At 40.9% G+C, this 22,909-nt stretch overlaps 1 protein-coding gene, 1 long non-coding RNA gene and 1 pseudogene across 2 annotated transcripts; 1 reads left to right on the forward strand and 2 right to left on the reverse strand.

Annotated features, from left to right (window-relative positions):
- The first annotated feature begins 5,178 nt into the window (after positions 1–5,178).
- On the forward strand, positions 5,179–6,260 carry LOC116919733. The gene is made up of 2 exons (XR_004392020.2): positions 5,179–5,979; positions 6,038–6,260. It is a non-coding gene; the product is annotated as an uncharacterized LOC116919733 (long non-coding RNA).
- Positions 6,261–6,447: 187 nt separating this feature from the next.
- Positions 6,448–8,922, reverse strand: LOC116919732 (probable citrate synthase 2, mitochondrial). Its single transcript, XM_032925750.2, has 7 exons — positions 8,741–8,922; positions 8,366–8,515; positions 8,095–8,292; positions 7,847–8,035; positions 7,582–7,781; positions 7,394–7,497; positions 6,448–7,329 (listed from the first exon to the last, which is right to left on the reverse strand). The coding sequence occupies exons 1-7, from the start codon at positions 8,786–8,788 to the stop codon at positions 6,797–6,799; spliced, it is 1,422 nt and encodes a 473-aa protein (XP_032781641.1). The 5' UTR covers positions 8,789–8,922; the 3' UTR covers positions 6,448–6,796.
- Positions 8,923–13,630: 4,708 nt separating this feature from the next.
- Positions 13,631–14,955, reverse strand: LOC116923231 (annotated as a pseudogene).
- Between the last annotated feature and the right edge of the window lie 7,954 nt (positions 14,956–22,909).

Genomic DNA, 22,909 nt, shown 5'->3' on the forward strand with positions numbered 1-22,909 from the left:
GTCATCTGAGTCATCGATTGCTAAACGTTCTTTTACACTCCAAAAGGGACGCAAGTCACTGTCTAAATTACACTTGTCGTTTGGAAAACCTTAGATGATTTGATTTCTCAGTTTTACCATAACCGGATCGATGGCTGCAGCACACTTAATCTTTTCTAACACTGGGTCGAGATTCGGATCAGTTTGTGATAGCTGATTGCCGGAAAGACTTATCAGAGCAACCAGTTCATCACTAGTGGTTGCTTTATAGATCGGCGCTCGAGAGAGGGCATCAGCGTCGGAGTTTTGTTTTCCGGGCACCCAACGAGCAACAAATGAGTAGCGCTGCATCTTAAGGCGTAAACGAAGCAAACGGGGGTTGTCTAGTTTGTCTAGAGCGTAACTGTTCAGAATGGGCACTAATGGTTTGTGGTCCGTCACTAATTCAAACGAAGGAAGTCCTTCAAGAAACTGACGACACTTATTCATAGCCCATGCAGCACTTAAACACTCGAGTTCGATCATGGCATAACGTGTTTCAGCACTAGAGAGAAAACGAGATCCCGCTTGCACAACACGCCACACTTTTGAATCGTCGAGCTGTTTTAGTAAAAATCCGAGTCCATTAAGCCGTGATGCATCAACATGAAGACTTGTCGGGCGCTTTGGGTCGTAAAACGCTAAATCACGAACGGTAGACAAAAGTGTTCTTGCTGCCGTGAAAGCTTCTTCATGTTGAGTGGTCCATTCCCATGTGTAGCCAGTCTTGAGCAGTGGGGATAATGGATCTAATGCAGCGGCCAGCTGGTCAGAAAAATTGCCAACTTGTTGGCAAAGTCCAAAAAATGAACGGACGTCTGTAATCGAGCCGGGTGTTGGAAACTCGCGGATAGCTCGGGTGAGCTCTGGATCCGGGCGAAAACCGTCAGCATCGACGACGTAACCGCCAAAAGTAACAGCGGGCTGGGCGAACACTATTTTGGTGGTGTTGATGGCAACGTTGTGAGCTGCTGCTCGATGGAATAATTCTCGTACCACTTTGATGTGCTCATCGTATGCTGCGGAGTATACGAGAATATCTTCAACGATGCGTCGACAATTCGGGAGATCATCAAACACTTCCGACACTCGACGGCAGTAGTCGTCACCTGCATGCGAGACGCCGAACGGAAGACGAAGGTACTGATATCGCCCGAAGGGAGTAGAAAATGTTGTCAGGTCGATCGATTCGTCATCTAGCGGTACCTGATGATACCCTTTCAGCGCACCAATGACTGTAAAAAATTTCATTCCGGGCGGAATGGTGCGCACTGCCTGAAAAGGTGTGGCCGTCTCAAAATTCGACCTAATTATGCACTTATTCAACTCACGAAAGTCGATTACCAGACGGATGTCACCATTTTTCTTCGGAAGAGCTATAAACGGATGTACCCAAGCTGTGGGCTTTACCACTCTTCGTATGATGTTAGCAGATTCGAGATTGTCCAACTCTGCCTTAACTCTTGGCAGCAAAGGGACGGATATTGGGCGAGAGCCCCTCATTGCCACAGGCTGCGAGTTCTCCATCAACTGGAAATGGCATGGTGGTCCCGACATCTGGTGGCAGGTTCCGTCAAAAATCCACGGGCATTCGTTCATGAGAGTTTTGAGATCGGCTTGTCGTTGTCTGTCAGAAGGTGGCGTGCTCGCCACCATTCCAACGTATGCATGCGGATAGGCGGCTGGAAGCATTCCCAACGTCTGTTGGCTCCTTTTGGACAACACTGGCTGCTTCAATTCGCGCAACACGTGAACGGCGGTGTTTACTGATCGGGACACTTTGTCACGTGTCGTCCACACAATAACCGCACTAAACACGCCAATGCTGATAATCGGGCTCCCCACTGCTGTAACTGGTTGTACACCTTTTTGCAGCGCCACCTTGCTTAACTTCCGCTTGTAGAGGGATTCTGGGATGGCGTCTAGGTCAGCACCTGTATCTGGGAGAAAATTGATCACCAACGATGATGTCCATTTTTCCGGATTGACGGCCAGTTCCACTAAATCACTCGCGTTCACAGCCCCCACTGTCGGAGGGGAGGGGTCAATGTAAATGCCCTGTTGTTTTTTTACTGTTTTTGGGTTCCGGCAAATTCTAAAGTAATGGTTCAGTAGGCCGCACTTTTTACACTCTTTCCTTTGGGCCGGACAGGCCGTCAAAGGCTTACAACGTGTCTTTGATCCGCAATTCCAGCAGCCCGCGAATTTTGCGCTTGCTGAACTGCTGCCACCTACTGGCGGATTGCTGAATTTTTTTTTGAAACGCTTGTAAGAAGAAGTCGCGCTTTGAATTGCCGCAGCATCACCTGTCTTTAAATTCTTCGACTGCTTGTTGGAGGCTTCTGCAGTTCGAATAATTGTCAGCGCTTGATCTAGTGATAAAGTTGCTCCGTGTTCAAGTAGTTTAACACGAACTTCGTCACTTTCAACGCCGAAAATTAGTTGGCCTAATATGCGGGTCGGTTCACAGCTAGCACAACAATCTGTAGCAAATTCACATTTACGGGCTAAATCACGCAACTCGCACAACCAATCGTCTGCTGCTTGTTGAATGCCTTGCTTTTTGGCGGCGAACTGTTGGCGCCACACGTGGCGGTTGCGGCCGGCATTGCAACGAGCACGGAGATGGTCGATGACAACCGTATGGTCGTCAAGCTGAGCGTCGGTGAGGCCCATGGAAAGTACAGCTTGAAGTGTGTCGGTTGATAAACACGATAGCAGAGTATGAGCCTTGTGTAAGCCCCGATCACCTGCGTCGAGTGCCGAATCAATCGTCGACAAACTTAGAAAAATTGTCCATTTCTTGTGCCATAATTCAAAAGAGTCTTTGTATTCATCTAAATCAAAAGGAGGAGGTTTACCATACGGCTTGAATGCCGTATTCGCCATGTTGCAGTAATTGCCCCAAAGCTAGCCAATGTCAAGCCATTCACTCACTTCCTCCAGCTCGGAAAAAAGACGGACGCTTGTTGCCGACAAATACTCAAAAGGACAAAAACTCAAAATACACCGCTCAGTGGCCCATCAATCACGATTGCTACCATGACAAGGACCGACTAGCACATGGCGAAAAAATGTTCAAAAAAAAAACCCAGCTCAATTGCCCATAGATCACGATCGCTATCATGAAAAGGACCGATAGAGCGAGAATTTCACCTCCAATCAATAGTTAACTGTCAGATGCCTTTTGATGACCACTAATTAGGACCTGGCAAAATGTTAGGCCAAACAAGCGTCAAGAGTCAACTGGGTAGTGCCGTGCGCAGCCATGCGGTCAAAAACGATACTATTGTGACGTCACATAAGCTGCAGTACACAATCACTCTGGTCGGAAATTCACCAATAAATTGTCACGATAAATGTACTAACATTGAAACAATTACCATCTGCGCAATGTGATGAACTTAGAATGAGAGAATAGGATGCGGCTTGGATCAACGTGTATTGGATACACCTGCGAACAGTGCTCTATGAAGAGCAGACAGAGACTGACCCAGAGGGAAGGGGTTCTCCCCTATATATAGAGCCGACGACTGCGGTGTTATGGCGTCATCACACTCATTCTCTAGGACATTTCTTCTTTCCTGGTGAATGTCTCTTGAACCAGTCAAGACTTCAACGTTGGTTTCTTCAACTAAGGTGCTAGCACAGAGTTCTTCAACTATTTCACTGTTGCTTACATTCCCAAAATTGCAATCTTCTTGAAGAGCAGTGCTCAATGCTTTGGTTTTTGTCTGGGCCTTAACACCTTTTGGGTTGGTCCGAGATTTTTAATGGCCCAGTTTAACCATCCCTGTCCCAGCAAAAGGTTGCTTCAACCTTTTAAATTTTTTAAACTCGTTTCCTCTATCTCGACGGGCTCTAGACTTGAGAAGTGAACTGGCACTTTGCGACTTTCTTTCCACTATTTTCGTCGTTGCTTTTTCACTCACTTTTCCACCATGCAACTTTTCCATTTTGACAGCAAACTATGTTTCAAAATTGTGAAATGATTTCAAATGCTAATCGATACGTAATGCAATCTACTTACCTATCGAATAGACGATAAGTACCGTTCTTCGTAGGGTAAAAAGTGACGCCGCAGCTATTGAATACGCATCGTTTAGTCGTGCGCGACCATGTTGTCTTCAGCAGACAATGAAGGTCCAGCAACGGGCTCAAGATAATTTGAGATGCTTTGGTCGCTTAGGTTTTCAACAGCTTCAGTCAAGTTACCTAATATGTGTAGCAGATGGTTATAATTGAGATAAATTTGAAGTATAGAATCCATACTAACCTGACTTGTTTCTTTTTAAGGAGGGTTTTGACTTACTTTCATCAATATAAGTTGTCTTTATCACCCTAGTTTTTATTGATTCAGACATTACACTTTCCGGAGTTTTCTTCCTAGATCTTTTGGGAGCCGATTCCTCCTCCTTCCACACAATCATTTTTTTTCCTACTCTTTTTAAATTCCATAATGAATTTTGATCAGATTTTGATTAAAAAATGTGAACAATAAGCTAGGGAAATCAACTGCTAAAAAATGGATCTGTCAAATCAGACGACGAAAGTGCACCTTAAAAGTCTCTACGAGAAAACAAAAGACGGTTGTATTCCGTGATCCCATGTAAAAGCAGGCTTGTAAAAGGGTTGTCCTAGGCCAACCCTTTTACCTAATTCTCAGAGCCAAAGGGTTGGCCTAGGTGACGGAGACCAAGTTGGCAGAGTAATAGAATACTGGTGTAGCCACGGCCATGTTAACTCCCTCTCTCGGATTTTTTCCCAAAAGTTGTTGCCAATTTCGCGTATCGATTGTGAGAAAATGAGGCAAGATATCGATTTAAGTGTCCCATAACCGTAACGCCACCTATGAATTGAGTTTTAAGGGTTGTTAAGAAATCTCTTCATGCTCTTACTTTTTTCACACTAATTCATTAAGCCACTTTTTGTTTACTTTCTGAAGTACAGACGACGAAAATGAGCGAAAACATAGCGAAAACGTAATACATCACAAGTTCACAACACAGCCGCTGTGGCGCTTTCGTTATGGGACAGAAAGACTTTCAGGCCAAAAAGGCAATGGGAGGGCCCGCCATAAGCGTGGCTACACCAGTATTCTATTACTCTGAAGTTGGTCTGAGCAGAATTTCAAATCTGTTGGTGTTTGTGTTCATTTTATAACTTTTATTTTGTGTTTGACTGTTTGTTTACAAATATCGTACGCGGCTGTCGTTTGTCATTTGTTTTATTAGCATTTTAAGAACAATGAAGTCAGGCGTGAAAACTGCTTGTACAATCAGTCATTCGAGTGGTGCCATCTAGTGGCAAAGGCAACGACGAAATGTGCGATCCTAACCTAACCTAACCAACCGTAGCGTTTTGGCACTACAACTATTTTACTTATTTTAGCCATCGCGGGCCTTTTATTATTTTTATATTATTATTTTAGTATTGATCAACCTAACCTGTACTTGGTTTCAAACTAGGCTATCCCATTGCTGTTTTTTAAATTGAATAATTGCGCAATAGCGCGCCACTTCACCATTCAGCCCGGTTCAGCCATTGACGTATGCCCAACTAAATCTCGAAGGCGGACACCCAGTGGCCTTAATTTAAGTTCTCTTAATTTTCCACGTTTCCCCCAAAATAAATAAAAAAAAAAAAAAACACATAGCAGACGAAAACCCCGAGTGCATTGCCTGAGTTTTAGTCTTTTTTTTTTACCCGTCACCCCCCGTTTGAACACACTAAAGCTCGGGGTAAATGGCGATCCCCGAGTCCATTCCCCTGACCTCGAGCCCCGACCCCCGACCCCCGAGTTTTAGTTACGCCCGTAAAGCTTGCCAACAAGAGAATCTCTTGTAATCATTCCTAATAGGGCACTGGCATCCTTATATGCTTTAGTATTTTGTATAAACATCAATGTTCTATCTCAAGATGCAAACACCTGGGAATGCTCCTTTCATGCAACCAAAGAAGGTAAATACAATTTACCAGCATTGTTTACTTTACTGTATCAGTTTTCCTTCGAGTCCAGGACATACCACACGGACAAACGGCCAGCAAGCCGTTTAAACCAGTAAACTACTGAAAACTTGTTCGTACATTACGTCAATGGTCAAGATATCGCTCGAAAATTTTCCCTGCCAACCTGCCACTAGACACAACTTTTAGAGTTTAAATGTTGTCAAAACATTTGATTACGGTCTTCAACTTTTCTTCAAAGTAATAACACCTCGTGTCGGGATGAAAACTAAAAACAATTTTGATTTGGACCATTTTAATTGGAAGATGGTGCTGAACCTGGAAGTGAACTGACACGAAAATTAGGGCCATAATAGCACAAAGATTGGATGAATAGCTTTCGTACACAACCAATCGTAATGCTGAGCATTCATTGGATTCCAATAACGATCATTCTAACATTAGGTTCAATAGTTACAATCAGCCAGTTAAAACGTTTATTATTAATGTGAGGTTTCATAACTATTTCTTGGGGATTTACAGACGAGCAACTCATTACTACTGTGGCACCCTCAAAACGTGTTTGTACCAGTTCCTTGTTCCAATTAAGTTAACCATTGGTGGAGTTCTAATTCTTGAAATACTTGAAGTCTACATTAAAAAAAAATTAAAAAAAATAAAATAACAAAAAAAACTAAAGCACGGTACTGCGCGATCAGGAATAAAATAGCCAAACACTGAATTCAACTTAAAATTCAACGCGAAACAAAGTAAATGTTTGATTCTTTAACATGTAGAAGGGTCGTATATTACTAACATTTGGCCAGAATTATTACGCTCCTTTAGTCGCGTTAGCTTGGGCTTGGAGGGATTTAACTAGTTTCATCAGCCCATCGGTTGACATAGATTTGGGTCGCTCAAGTGGTAGACCCAAAGCACGATCCCATACTAAGGACGCCAACACACCAAGAGCTCGTGACACGCCAAATAATACAGTATAATAACTCATTTCAGTCATGCCATAGTGCTGAAGTAACACCCCCGAATGAGCGTCGACATTCGGCCACGGGTTTTTCACCTTCCCTGTTTCGAGAAGGATGCCTGGAACAATGTCGTAGAGTTGCGCAACGAGTTTGAACATTTTATCGTCAGGTAAATGTTTTAGAGCAAATTCCCGTTGGCAAGTATAGCGAGGATCTGTTTTGCGCAATACAGCATGGCCATACCCAGGTACTACTTGGCCTGACGCGAGCTGCTGCTTAATTAGCTGTATTAAGCCCTCTTTTGTCCATCCATCTCCCAAAGCACCTACGATTTTATTCAGGAACACAAGAACTTCTTGATTGGCCAAACCATGAAGTGGCCCTAGGAAACGAATGCAGAATTTTTGTAACGTGCCAACGATAAACAGAAAATTACAGTCGAATACCTGCTAACCCATTCATTCCACCAGCAAACGATAAATAGGGATCTGACAAAGCTGAGCCTATCAAATGGACGGTATGGGCAGAAACGTTACCTCCTTCGTGGTCGCTAGAATTCGTAAAACAAAAAACAATGAAAAGAAAATCTGAAATACATATTCTTAAAAAAAAAAAAAAAGCCAAAATAGTTTACCTGTGAATTGTGAGATAAAGTCGTAGGAGCTCGGTGAACTGGGGATCAGTGTATCCCAACATGGAAGCGAAGTTAGCAGACCAATCCTTTTTCGTATCGATTGCTCCAATTGAAGATCCATCTCGATATAAGTTTCGATATATTGTTGCAGCCACAGTGGGCAGTTTGGCAATCAAGTCCATAGAATCTTCATATACATACTGCAACGACCGTATAATGATTTTAATCTTTCACTCTAAATAACTGAATATTATTCACAACATGCCTCCCAATATTTTGATTTATGTAGCCCCTCAGAATAAGCCTTAGCAAACTTTGACTCGCTGTTCAAGGCAGTGATGGCTGCACTAAACTGCGACATTGGATGAAGATTGGCTGGAAAATTATTAAGCATTGTCACGACATGCGACGGAAGGTCGGCACGACTAGCCCATTCTTTTGATAAACTTTTGACCTATTGCAAAATGAAAATGATAGTTAACAGGTCACAGAAGACGAATTTATTGTTATTACTTGGGTCTCATTTGGAACATCCCCTGTGATTAAAAGCCAGAATAACCCTTCAGGTAAAGGTTCTTCTCCTCCTTTTGCTTTGGGAAGCATTCGTTGGCATTCTGGGATAGATAGTCCTCTAAACCGGATGCCTTCTTCGGGATCTAGAACAGACGTTTCAGTGACCAATGCTTTCATGCTACGCATACCTCCATATGCCTAAATTTGTTAAGATGTATATTTTTTGTTAAATACAAATGTTTTAAAAATTAACTTAGAGACTAATAGCTACCATATCCACTGTAGTTTCGCCTATTTTAACATTTCCATACTCTTTGCGGAACTTCTTTACACGTTCCTGTTCATATGGAACTTTGTTGGCAAGAACATCTTTCAGGTCAGTATGATCAGAATATGCTCGAACAATGGTGGCAATGCAACCCTTAAAACATAAAAATAGAAATTTTTTTAAATATTTGTCAATGCCCCAAAAGATAAGAATTCTTCCACTTTCTAAAAACACACATAGGTAACAAATACTTTAACTAACATCATTGCCTACAACATTTTGGAAAAACTTGCCCCGATAGCTGAACGAGAAAAAGATAATTTTCGACATTTTGTTATCAATAAAAGATGGTTTTTGTTTAATAAAAAAGTTTTCTACCTGTGAAGATGAGTTGAGGCGTGAAGAAAATGTTCGAAACAGAGCCATATTGACAGTAACAGCTTGCAATCGTAACAATTATCAAAGGGAAAATTTAATGTAACACTCGACCTACAATCGCGATCCGCAAATATGGAGCCCTACTAGGTCACCAAGTCCCGTGCCTCAAGCTGTCTACTATTCAGTATCTTAAAGAAGCTAGCCTACAATATTTAACCCTCATCTCATTTCGTCGAATATGGGACGTGTCCGGTTGGGAGCCACACAGTGTCATCTATTGCGCCTAGCAACATTTTTCCTTACGAAAAAACAAAACAAGGGGGAAAAAAAAATCAAAAAAAATTTCAAGAAATTTTGTTGCCTTAACTGATGTTTTCTTGATTTTCAACAGTAATTGTAAGTTTAAAGTTATATAGGAGCAGTCTAACTATCTAACTAAACGATGGAGGCGCTAAAGGCACCCCAAGAACGCAAAACTTGAGGCAGAAGTCTGTCGAATAATATAATTGTGGCCTCAATTCTCTAGTACAGTCGGATAAATGACGGATAGTTGCCATCTTGTAAAAATGCGTCAGTTCGTTCATTTTTAAAGCCAGGAACAGAAACAGTATATTAAAGATAAAACCCGCAAAGTTTTTATTAAATATTATCCTATCGGTTTTCAGTTTCAGTTGACATTAGCACTCCCACTCGAATTGCGTTTGATTCGAATCGATTCGAATTTTCTTCATCTTGAATCGATTTTTTGGAGAATCAGAGCAGAGGTCTGCAGAAGGAAGATTTTCTTGCTTGATTAATTGGAAGATTTTTGACATAATTGTTTGCTTAGGGTCAATTAATTGCAAATAATGTTCGAACAAAGTGTTTTTTTTTTTCAGCTTAAAATTGTTTGAAAATTGTTTAAAAATTGTTCGATTAATTTTTGTTTGCTAGAAAAAAAGGTTCTGTTTATAGCACCCCAAGCGGAAAATGAAAAAAAAAAACTAAAAATTCCATGTTTTCCCGCTTGGTGCATGATGATACATTATAATATTTAAATATTAAGGTTATAGTTGAATAATACCTAGCTTTACTAACAATATATATTTTGAAATAAAAATTTATCCATACTTTTTTCGATATTTGTACTGGGTTGTTTATTATTGTGACACCTGTGGGGGAAAATGTGATGGTGTGTTCGTATGGCTGGGCCATGGTATAATAGCATGGTAGGCGTAGGGGAGACTGGAGTATGCCGGGACACCGGGTCAAGAGGGACAGTAGGGGGAAAAATAGTAGATTTTAATAAAATAAAATTTTTTTTTTAGTATGTTATTTAGATACATACAATCTACTTTGGCATGAAATTTGGTTGAGTTTTGTCAATGACTGTATCAGTTATCAACAAAACTAAAAAAACGGTTTTTTTAAAGTTAATTTTGTCTCCGCCATTTAATGTTTCTACAAAAAAATAGTCGCAAATGGCATGTAAATTTAATATGGAAATGAAGCTTAATCATTTCTTTATCGTTAAAAAACAAAAATTAAAATTTTCGATCAATTACTGTAGATAATATTAACGTTTTAAATAAATAGTCTTTATCGGGAAATCGGGACAGCTGTTTTTGACTAAAATGGGACATTAGTGGGCGGGTTTGGTCTTCAAGCCCATCACTCAACACCGAGCTCATGATGCCATTACTGTCCCTTACAATGATAACAAGCAATCGATTATTCAGCATATTAATCGATTACAATAAGTCCAACCCCCACCTATCTTTAATAAGGGTTTTTTTATCATATAAGAAAAATTTTTTATTAACACAATAATCAAATTGAAACATTTATTAACTTATAGAGTCTATGCAGTGGGACGCTATTTCAATTTTTACAAATTTTTTTAATGAATTTTAAGGCGAAAACGGAGGACGTCCCTCACCACCCACCCTAGTGTCCTCACTTACCCCTCAAAATAGGCTCCTCCCACAAATCTAAGAAAACTTTAAAGGTCTTATATGGGAAAATGGTTTATTATTAAATTATATAAAAAATATTGGGGGTACATTACAGTATGGAATACATAAAAACAAAATAATAAATTAATTTAAAGATTAGTTTGGGAGATATAGGGGGAAAATGAAAACCGTCCCGGCTTACTCCAGTCTTCCCTACTCCTGTAGCCCTTCCCACAAAAATCTGGGCCTGATCTCGATATTCCGTAAATGGCAACGTTTAGGTCGAATGGGACAGATTTTGGATGGGCTTATATGGGACTACCGCGAATTAATAAATTCATCTTTAAGAAAAAAATAATTTTACTTAAAAAAAATCTGATTTAAATGTAGAATTGCTTTCTTAATACAGCTCATTTTATTAGAATGGTTTTTGTTATTTCTAAATAATTATTAAAAATAAGAAAAACGCATAGGTAGACTTAGGCGACAGCAGTACATTTTGTGGCACTAGTAGATTTTTTAAAAAGGGGCGGTCCTTTGACTTGTTTATTTTATGCTTCAAAAGCTTGTCAAATTGCGGAACCAAACTATACGGAAATTAATAAAATTTAAAAATTACTTCAAAATTTTACCTCCACACAAGTCCCGCAGTTTGACAAACTTTCGAAACATAAAAAAATAAATGTCAAAGGACCTCCCCTTTTTAAAAAATACTTTATAGCGGCAGTAGTGCCACAAAATGTGCTGCTGTCGCCTTATTAGGCTTTTTCCTTTCTTAAATTTTTAGTAATTATTTAAAAATTTAAACACTTTTTAAATAAAATGAGCTGTATAAAAAAACAATTCTACATATGAATCAGATTTTATTTTAGTAAAATTATTTTTTTCTAAAAGTTGAATGAATTAATTTGTGGTAGTCCCATATAAACCCATGCAAAATCTGCCCCATTCGACCTAAACGTTGCCATTTATGGAATATAATTTTTTGGTCCTCTCGAGTACGCCTACCATCTGTTCTATACCTTGGCTGGGCTATGGCTTTATTATACAACAAAAAGAAGTCTAAGAATAAAATAAGTCAATATGGTCCCTCGGGTTAAAATATATAATGTAAAAAAAATACCTTTATCTGTATCCTGCTACTGAAAATTTACAAAACTACAGGGAAAATTTCAAATTTTCGAAATTTTGATACACGTTTTTAAAAAGATGTCTGCTAGCGAAACAATTGGAAATTGTCTCAGGTACTCCGCCAAGACAATTAAGATTGTATGAGATAGAGAGAATCGATTTGAACTAGTGTTGACCAATTGTATTCTAGCATTTTAAAGGGGGTAGGGTAAGAAAAATAACTCCCCGTCGGTACTACATCATCACGCCCCTCTTCAGACCATTTTAAAGAATAATACAATGGGTGGGTGGTGGGTTTATCTTGCAACTTCAAAAGTTCCCACGACCACGGCTTCCTCTGCCTCCCCTACCGCGCGAATAGCCATTAGCGTATCTGCAGAAGGTAAATTGAAACAAGGACATAACATTAGAAATTGACATAGGAAAGAACAGTTGGTGGAATATGCAAAGACACTAAAGATTATGAATGCTAACTGGATCGATTGACTGTAACGGGAGGGCGGGAGGAAATTACAGTTCAAATCGATTCTCTCTATCTCATCCAATCTTAATTGTCTTGGCGGAGTACCTGAGACAATTTCCAATTGTATATCGATTGTTCAAATCGATTTGAACTAGTGAATTTAAAGCCATTAACTTAAGACCCCTACATACACTTAAGTTACCACCCATTACGTGCTCTTAAACCATGTATAATGCGTAATGCCCTAACCATGCCCACTAGGCGATCTTGCCTAGTGAAAGGACCGCTCCTGCCACCGATGTGCTCGGGTTGATGGCCGCGTCTCTCCTGTAGAATCTAGTGAATGTGGATTCTGCTGACCAGTGCCCAGCACTCAGGATCGATTCTACTGATACTCCCGATGCCGCTGCCTTGGACGCTGCAGCTCCACGGGTGGAGTGGCCCGAAAAACGCTCAGTATCGACCCCGGCTGCTTTCAGTTCCTTTTTAATCCAGGCTGAAATCGTTGAGCTTTGCACATGGGGGTGCTGGCCGACTGAACAGATGAACAAACGCTCGCTGTTTTTGTCCGTGCGATATTTCTCCGTCACTTCACAATACCGACTGAGACACCTTCCCGGGTCAAGTTGTTCGTTGGCGAGTTTTTTAAGGAAAATTTATTGAAGGGCACCTCCTCTTTGGGCCTTCCTGAATTTGGAGAGCGAAAAGGAGACTCCTTCCGCGGTGAAGCTGATCGATCTTTTGTCAATTCCGGCCAGTTCGCTGGCTCTGTAGAGAGTTGCCAGGGACAGGAGAGTGGCTAGAAGCAGGTGCTTCACGAATGAAAGTGTCTGCATGAGCCTGATTTTACACTGGTCTAATAAAATGAGGTCATCCAAGTAAATGACCAGGCGACATCCCAGACTGCGCAAAAAGGCAACTACTGGTTTGAGCAATTTTGTGAACGCCCACGGAGCGGAAGCCAAACCGAACGGCAGACAAACAAACTGGTAGACTTTCCCCTCCCAAAGGAACTGCCAATATTTCTGGTGTCCCTCAAAGACCGGCACCGTTAGGTATGCGTCTTTGAGGTCCAGCTTGACCATCCAGTCCCCCTTAACAATAAGGTGCCTGAGAGAATTAATGTTATCCATCTTGAAATGGCGGAGAATTTCGAACTGATTGAGTCACTTTAGATTAATGATAGGCCTAAATCCCCCCGTGGCTTTCGGAATAATAAACATGGGACTAGCAAACTCAACTCTGCTTGGCTCAATTATAGCCCCTTTTTGAAAAAGCTCCTTTACCTCTTGTCTACCAATAGACAACTGGGCATCACTCATCCCGGCATTGCGAGGAACAATCCATGCTACTGGAGAGGACTCAAATTCTAACCTGAAACCCTCCTGCACGACCCCCAGGATCCAGGGGTCCGCAGAGATGAGCCTCCAGGCCCTCCAATAATGCCTGATCCGTCCTCCAATAAAAACCGGGCTAACGCGATACGGGTCTAAACGGTATAATGAATGATTTACATACCCTCTGTTGAACCAGCCTCCGTTGGATGGACCGGCGTCATTTGGATTAGTCGGCGGATCACCGTTGTTGCGACGAAAGTCGAAGGATCCGGCTTGGTTTGGCTGGATGGGAGCGCCTTGCTGTTGAGCTCCACCGGAGCCGCCCTGGTCATAACGATGGTAGCCAAGTTGGTTGGATGCGTTGTTGCCGTAGTTGCTGTGTTGGCGTCGTCTACTGTCACCAGGGGACGATGGCGGTGGGGCCAAACGATCCTTCACCGATCTCGACCTTGATTTTCCCAAATCTAGGCTGTTGATGTCGCTAAGGAACTGCCCATCCTTCCTCAATTTTTTCACCACCGATGTGCCGAAAAGCTCCTTGTCCTCTTCTATCTTGAACTTGTCCCTATCATCCACCAAGGAAACAACGTTTGGGCCGACGATCTCCAAAACATTCCTGCGCCTCATGTCCGACATGTCGTAGAATGCCCTGCCCGCCAGGTTGGCCAGATCTTTCGCTGCCTTACCTTGAGAACCTGGCTAATTATGATGCTCCAAATAGGCGAGGACCGGGAACATGGGCAAAAGGGCCTGCTACGACTTGTAAAGCACTTTCTCGGCCTCGTTGATGTTGGTCTTGGACGCGGAGCTGCCTAGCTTCTTCTGTAGTAGCATGTACATCGGGAAATCGATTGAAGGCACTTTGAAACCTAACTTGTCACTGAAAGACACCGAGTAGCGCTTCTTGACTTTCGACACACGCTTGTTGCTCACACCCTTTCTCAACCTCTTCACCAACTTTTTACTCTCTCGTCTTGACGGGCGCACCTTCTTCCTGCTAGATTCTCGAACCAAGCGATTAAGCTGAGCCCCAACCGGACCTTGCTGTCCGTCCAGGCCCCCTCCAATCTCGTGCTGCTGCTGTCCCCCATGCTCTTGAGCTGCTGGTTGCTCCACCACATTCACTGGCAAGGGCTGATCCATGGCAACAGGCGGATGGGCGGGATTGGCTTGGATACGGTCTCGGCCTCCCTCAGCCATGCGCTCGTTCTCGCGATCACGGTTGCGGGCCTGACGGCGCCGGCGGTCTCCTCTACGCGAGTAGTCACTTGATGAAGAGGAAGAGCTGGACGATGATGAACTAGAACTTTCTGAGCTTGAACTAGATGAGCTAGATCCACTATCAGCCATTTGAACTAAGATTTTCTCTTTTCTTTTTTTTTTTTTTCTGAAAAAAGGGTGAACCTTCTCTAAGCGCTAGCAAAAATGGTCTGAAGAGGGGCGTGATGATGTAGTACCGACGGGGAGTTATTTTTCTTACCCTACCCCCTTTAAAATGCTAGAATACAATTGGTCAACACTAGTTCAAATCGATTTGAACAATCGATATACAATTTTTGGTGTTGTAGTTTTTCAACTTTGAAGTTGACCTACAATAATTAATTGAACTTTGAAAGTAACTACTAGGGGTCGGACCCGTGTCCAATGGGTAGGTATTTGAACGAATGGGTAGGTCTTCTCGGCCAAAAAATTGGATCCGGTGGGTAACGGTTCTTGAGAGATTGTTCCCACTACCTACCCGGTTTTCATGTGGGTAAAGTTAATGGCGAATCGCTAATCGCTATAAGGCGAATGGAGAATGACGAAAACTTTTTTTCTTTTGTTTAGTTTTTTGTGGTGCTGATATGACCTGAGGCTTATCAATACCCAGGGGGCAATGCGCGTAGCCTGCGCGCGTCTCCCCTTTTCCGGCGAAGTCAGAGCGGCACTGCCGTCTGTGTTAAAGGATAGGGATTTCGGAAAAAACTTAAATAATTCATAACTAGGACACTAAAACCGGAAGGATGGAAACTTTAATAGTATTGAAATGGAAAATTTTAATAGTATTATATAACCATGACTGAGAACACACAGTATTTTTTTCATCAAAATAAGTGACGTACGTGACAAAAAAAAAATGAAATACCATGGAATGAACCAAGCCTTTGCATATCATCGTGTCTATGTGATGAAAAATGTCTAAACGACGGTCTGGTGGAAATGCAGAGACGAATCCCTCTAAACAGGCCAAGGCATCAGTAACTAGTTAAATTTTCTCATATATTTCTATAAGTCCTAATGAAATTCCCAATGTTTTTAACAAGAATAAAAAAGGAAGTCGTGTCTTCAAAACACATGGCTCCTGGACAAAGATTTTAGAGATTTTCTGATTAAAAAAGTAAACCTTCAAGACAATCTTGACCATCCATTTTGCAATGCCTGTTCAGTATTTATCTGTAACAAGAAGTTCAACATATCTTCACACATGAAAACCAAAGATCATAAGGAAGCAATTGAAAGATAGGTCGAAAAACAGGAAAAAAGAAAAACAAGAAAAACAGGAACATAGAATGGCTGCATTTTTAAATAATCCAGTTGAAAACCAAGCCAAGTCTTTGGAATTACGATTGGATTTATTGGTTAGCCAGAAAAACCTTGCCTTCTCATTGCCCCAAGAGATAATCAGCGTTTTTTTAAAAGAACTTCCAAATAACATTGTTCTTAATCGTGTGTCTATCCCAAATAGCACATGATATCTTTAAGATATTATAAACTTCTCCAAATATCGACTCCATAATGTAGATATAATGACGATATCATTAAGATATATTTTTTTCCTCTGTTTCTGTGTATCTTTTTCTGATCTCTAAATGATATCGGGAAGATATTATTATTTTATTTCTACTCACAATTAGATAACAAGTATACATCTGAAATCCATTAAAAAGTATTAACTCTTTCTAAATAAACGACAGATGTTTAATCGTATTTCAAATGATAATGATTTAAATGATGAATTACTAATAATAGTTTATATGTTGTTATGAATTAAATTACGATTTCAGAAAAGAATTTGTTTTGTGTTATTAGATGGAATAAAAGATGGTGAAAACGCCACTGGGTGTCGGCCTTCGAGATTTATGTGAGGCAAATTAGTAGAAAAGTTTATCCGAAATCCAAAAGTCACATTTCTCTGCATGACAGCATCCAGAACAAATGACAAACGACAGCCGCCTACGATATTTGTAAACAAACAGTCAAACAGAAAATAAAAGTAATAAAATGAACACAAACACCAACAGATTTGAAATTCTGCCAGACACGTAGTTTAATACGGCGAATCGAATAAGAAATAAATGAAAACGAAAAGTTCCCCAGTTTACACGCGATAATTCCCCCCAATTTTGCAGCCAATCACAAACCGGCGGGAACCTCAAAAATTTGAATTTCGACCGAATAAATAAATATATAAAATGAAGAAAAACACCAACAGACTTGAAAATTTGCCCAGACACGTAGTTTAATACGGCGAATCGAATAAAAAATAAATAAAAACGAAAAGTTCCCCAGTTTACACGCGATAGTTCCCTCCAATTGACAACCAATCAAAACCCGGCTGGAACCCCTGGGGAAACAATTAACATTTTGGGGCCCATAACCACGGGATAGCCTTCAATCTTTCCCAAGGAAAATCTCTCAGGGATAAAATGGGAACATACAAATAACGGTCATTGATGCACATAAAATCTGTTGTGTACTTGTGAAAAATTTGTAATATAGATTTTTTTCTTTTTTTTTATGTTCGGGGCACTGGAGTTGTGTCCTGGTAGCCAGGGGCTTCTCCAGCTGACGAGCATTAGCGTGCTCTTTAGCCCCCATCTTCTTCTTCACTTGGATACGGCTAGTGCTTTGGCTTGGTTTTTATAGTCGGTCGCTATTTCTGGCGTTCTTGATTATTTGTTCTTTGGAAGGATATTTATTGATGTTTATGATTCCAATCTTGCATTTTAACTGGGCGTGGTTTACTTCCTGTGTTTGCTTGTTTTGCGTCCAGGTGATTAGTGATTTTTCTTCCATATATAGTGAGCTTGTTGCTGTTGTCGCTGCTGCCTTAGTGACTATGGCTATCTATGAGTTTAGATTCTGTTTGTATTTCAGGTGCCTTATGCTATTTGGCAACATCGCTTGTCCAATGACGAGTCGTTCTCTCCTTTTTTATAAATCTCAAGAACCCTCAATTTGTTGCGAGCCTTCGGCCGAGTGTAACGCCTTTTGGATACGTCTTCATTTAAAACTTTTCTTCGCTTTTGGTGAGTGAAATGATATTATTTAAGCAAAAGTTTTTTTTTAAATTACCTATTTTATTGCTTAAATTTTAACTTGGTTACCAGGGAGGGAGTCGTGTGCCTGATTAAATTGTATTGTCATCTCTACTAACCATGAATGATGGAAACCAACAGCGTGGCAGCTATGCGGTAAGCGAACTTTTTTAGTTTCATTGTCGTGTATCTATTTTATTTTTGTGTATGGTTCCTTTACTTATGTGCGTGGCCTCTTTTTTAAATCTATTTGGTATTGATGTGTGTGTTGGATTTTGTAGTCTTTAAGGCCAACGACGTTATCTACTGCTGGTTTTTTTGAACGGATCCTAATTCTGTGACCCGATTTGTAAAACGCCATTTTCTTAGATTTTTTTTCGGCACACTGGGGAATTTTTTGTTTTCATTTTCCTACAGCATTGATGATAATTATTGGTCATAGTATTTTCATTTTGTCGAACAACAATTTTTAAAGGCTCTGTTTTGCAATTAATTGATTTCAAAAATGGATCCGTATACACAGCTTAGTAAAAGGCAGAAAAGGCGGCGTGTGCAGAAAGGTCTTTTAGAAGCTAATGCTGATGTGACAAATCCTCCAATAATTAGTCAAGGTGGAAGTGGTGGAGCTATATTAATGGATGCCGATGAACAATTGCTAGAAGAGAATAGCCCAGGACCTGACAGATCGCGAGTATTTTGTATATCCGAAGGAGAAGAAGGTAATGACGACACAGAAGACTATGTATCTTGCTTTTCGGATTTAGATTCTTTAATAGATCGTTTACTTGATAATGAATTTGATGCAAGGATCGACAGCTATTCTGAAGAAGAGACTGACGAAGATGAAATATTGGTTGACAACATTATCCGTGCCGATGTCAGGGATGAGGGGTCGTTGGATGCCAACGATGTTGAGCCGTGTAATTTACTCAGGCAGTTACTTGCACAGTGGGCTTCTGTTTGGTGGATCTGCCATAATGCCGTGGACGCACTTCTTAACCTTTTACGCATGTTTTCTTGGGAATCATCTCTGCCAAAAAGTGCCCGAACACTATTGAAAACACCTCGCTTTGTGGTCACTCGCACAGTTCTTCTTGGCAAATACAGTCATATTGGAATCCTTCAGGGAATAAAAGAATTTTTAGGGTCAAACGTGGTCAAAAACGTCCCAGAAATAATTGAGCTTTTTGTGGGGGCCGATGGTCTTCCAATATCGAAATCCAGCGGGGTAGAATTTTGGCCGATCGTCGGGATGATGACTCTCACCTGTGTGCCGTTTGTTTTTACTATAGGGTTGTACGAAGGTGTCGGAAAGCCAAAGGACTTAAACCTTTTCTATCGGAAATTTGTCGAAGAGATTCTTTTATTGGAGAGGGAAGGGTTTGAATGGGAGGTGTACATCGAAAAGTAAAGCTGCGGCGGTTAACGTTTGATGCACCAGCGCGAGCGTCTTCTTTATTTCTAAAATGACACAGTGGCTATCATGGATGTCGGAAATGTGAGGTTGAAGGTCACAGCCTACAGAATCGCATGGCATTTGTTGATTTGGACGCTAGTCTGAGAACAAACGAGTCTTTCAGGGGCCGAAGGGATGAAGACCATCATCACGGGCGTTCCATTCTAGAAGATCTTGATGTCGATATTGTCAAGGCCGTGCCGCTAGATCCGATGCATTTACTCTATTTAGGCGTAATGAAGAAATTGTTGATTCTTTGGCTTAAAGGTCCACTTGTTGCTCGACTATCGAGGTTTAAACTCGATAACATTTGTAAACAGTTGGAATCTTTTTCATCTTGGGTTCCTCGGGAATTCGCTCGTAAGAGTCGGTCTCTAATCTTCATTGCTCGTTTCAAGGAGAGAGAATTTCGACTATTTCTTCATTATACCGGCCCTGTAGTATTAGCAGGAAATTTGTCAGACCACGCATACAAAAACTCTCTCGTCCTGCATTATTCGGTAATACTTTTGGCGAATAAAATTTGGTGTGTCAATCTGAATAACTACGCTCATCAGCTTCTCAGAATGTTTGTCGTTGAATTCGCCAAGATTTACTCTGATACTTATGTTTCTTATAACATTCACAATCTTTTCTATTTAGCGGCCGACGTCATGACTTGGGGCCCTCTTGAGTCATTTTCTGCATTTCCCTTTGAAAACTACTTGTACACGATTAAAAGGCTACTCAGAAAATGCCACAAACCATTGCAGCAGATAGTTAAGAGGTTAAGAGAGTTAACTACTGCCCGGGTCGTGAAAATTCGGGCCATTCCTGATATGAATGCAATTTCTTTTCGGGATCAGCATTTTAGCGGGCCTCTCATTGGAAGAATGGGTGGTATTCAGCAATTTAGATCCTTGAAACTGGGCAAGTGGCATCTAGGTACAAGGACTTCTGCCGACTCTTGTGTTTATCTTATCATTATTCATTAATTCGTAAAACTGAAAATGCAGAACGGCAAGCCGTACTGTATTTTCGAGTCAGTTGCTGAAAGCCCCCCTTGGGTTGAGGTTGGTTGTACGAGCTGTTACAGGGAGACAGAAATCGACAGGGTCGTAATGTGGCCCCCAGTTGGTGACGCGGACTACAACGGACTCGCCAAATACATGCGAAAGCCAAATCAGCTGCCTGGGCCTGATTGGCGTCCCATTTCTGCTAGACTGCGTCGTTCATTTGGTATGTAATCCTGACTTCTATTTTCCCATCATTAACTTCGTTTACCACCCAATTTTAATACAGCAACCTACGCGGAAGCCAAGTTGCGTCTCCCGGAAGCCATTAACAACAGCAACATCACAACGACTGAAGTTGAGGACGAAGATATTGGCAGTGGACGTCCCCGTCGGAAGGTTTTCCCGAACAGAAAGTTTTGCACAATGGATTTGGATTATGGTTCAAAAGCTGTCGCCGCAAAGAAATCAAAGAAAACACGCTTGGTTTCTTCCGACGAAGAGATTGAGTTGGAGGAAAACGATGCTCCTACCCCTCCGCCATTCAATGCTGAGGAAACCGCAGGTAACTTGTTTTTCCTCATTATCGATTTAAAGATTTCTTAAATTAAAACCCTGTTTTTTTAGTCCTTGAATTCGATAAGAAGTCCGGAGAGCACAATGGTTAGCTACTGCTTTATTTAGCTTTATTTGTTATTTGATATTGTGATTAATGTATTTTATTTATCGCTTGCTCTTATTTTCAGTTGGTTGCATGTCACGTGAAAACTTTGATCGGAAGCGCACAAATTCTGAAAGGATCATTTCTTCAAATGCAGAACAGAAAAGTACACTTTCATTTTTATAATTAAATTTATTTGTTTTGTAATACTAATTGTTTTCTCTGTTGAAATGTGATCCAGTTTCATCAACGCCCTCCAATCGCTCGGATTATCGTTCTCATAATAAAGAAAATGTAGTCAAGCGGTCACAATACATGTCTTCGACCATGGGATCAAGCTCCACGGTTTCTTCCTTTCCCAAAAGAGGGTCGTCTTCCGGTGGGGTACCTGTACTCGCAATTGAAGGCTCGCCATCTATGATTGATTACAATGAAAACCAGTTTGACAATGGAAGTAAGATATAAGAGGTTCCCTCCTTAATTTGATTCCCCCCCTGACTAATTGTAATTTTTTATGGGTTTTCGTAGATCCAACGGATGAGAGTTCTCCTTGTTATTCTCGCAATAAGTCGCATCAAGATTTTGTCAAGAGGAAGCTTCTAGGGCTTTCTTACAGCTCACAAGATCAGGATCGATTTGCCCAGATTGTTTCACATCAAATGGCCGACATCAAGAGTCAACTGTCTGCTCTCGTCAAACGCGACCTAGAGGAGGATGATGCTGAAGACTTCGAACTTCCAATACCCAATGCTTCCGATCTTGAAAAAGTAAATTCTGCCATTTCTACGAGCAAGAAAGCCTACAAAATCCTGGTACAACTTTTATATTCTTTAAGTGGGTTTCGCTACATGTGTTGATTTATCAATGAAAATATATTTTATATTTTTTTAAAAACAGTTTCGTCAGCTGGATAGTGTTGGTGGCAGGGGTCCATCCCACATAGTCAATGAGAATGCGCAAGTTACTTCACCGGGAAACTTTAGCCAAAACAATGACCTGGTGCGGCCAACGCGGGAATGTCAACTTCAGCACAATGCCTGTGGCAAAATTGTTGCTTGGTGAGTTGTTCAACGTGTAAATGATGCATCAATAAGTATTTAGATATTTTAGAACTCTGTTGGTTTTAGATGTTTGCAGGAAGAAAACGCCGGTAATCCAGGAGATGGATGTCAAGAAACACGGAGGAAGCTGGTCGCTACATTGCAAAGACACCAAAAAGACGCCAGCATAAGCTAAGCCATCGGACACTGTTGTTCGTACAAACACTGCCGGCCGTAAAAATGATTGTGTCAGTACTTCAGCCTGGAAACCAGACGAAGAAGACTTGGTGTAGTTCATAAGTCCTCCTTGATTTCGTTTGATTTATTCACTCACTATTTCCCTTATTCGAGTCCTAGCCTTTTCCTATTTCAACATTTATCTGTCCAATTGATCCAGAAAGCTCAAAGCTATTGTTTTGTTTCGTTTCCTTCTCCTTATCTCTGGCCATTATGGCCGAAGAGTTAATGAAATTAATTTTTCGGTGTGTATTTCATCCCAGATTTGATTTTTAATAACGTTTAAATATGCTTTTGTTGTTGCCTGTGTATTATTTTATTTCATTATTAAACAATACAATAGTCAAGAGATCCATTGGATTAGAGACATAATACTAATATCGTAATAATTCCCGTAATTCTCACTGAAGATCTTTTTTTTGCATCATAACCATTTAGTATTGGGATATTCATCAGATGTTAGTAATCACATTTCTCGGGTGGCCATCGGGAATCCAGTAACATATCTTTTGGTTATCGATATCTGATTTTTGGGAATAATTAGTTTATCTAGAAGATATCGGCAAAATCGTACAAAGATATCGAGCAGATATCTTTAGAATAACACTGTGCTATGTGGG

The sequence above is a fragment of the Daphnia magna genome, linkage group LG3 (genome assembly GCF_020631705.1).
Source record: "Daphnia magna isolate NIES linkage group LG3, ASM2063170v1.1, whole genome shotgun sequence".
Classification (NCBI taxonomy): Eukaryota; Metazoa; Arthropoda; class Branchiopoda; order Diplostraca; family Daphniidae; genus Daphnia; species Daphnia magna.

Coding starts and splice junctions, on each gene's coding strand:
- LOC116919732 (XM_032925750.2), bottom strand. CDS start 8,788: ATGGCTCTGTTTCGAACATTTTCTTCACGCCTCAACTCATCTTCACAG. Junction 8,036..8,094: donor ATGTTCCAAATGAGACCCAA/GTAATAACAATA, acceptor ATTTTGCAATAG/GTCAAAAGTTTATCAAAAGA. Junction 7,498..7,581: donor CTTTATCTCACAATTCACAG/GTAAACTATTTT, acceptor TACGAATTCTAG/CGACCACGAAGGAGGTAACG.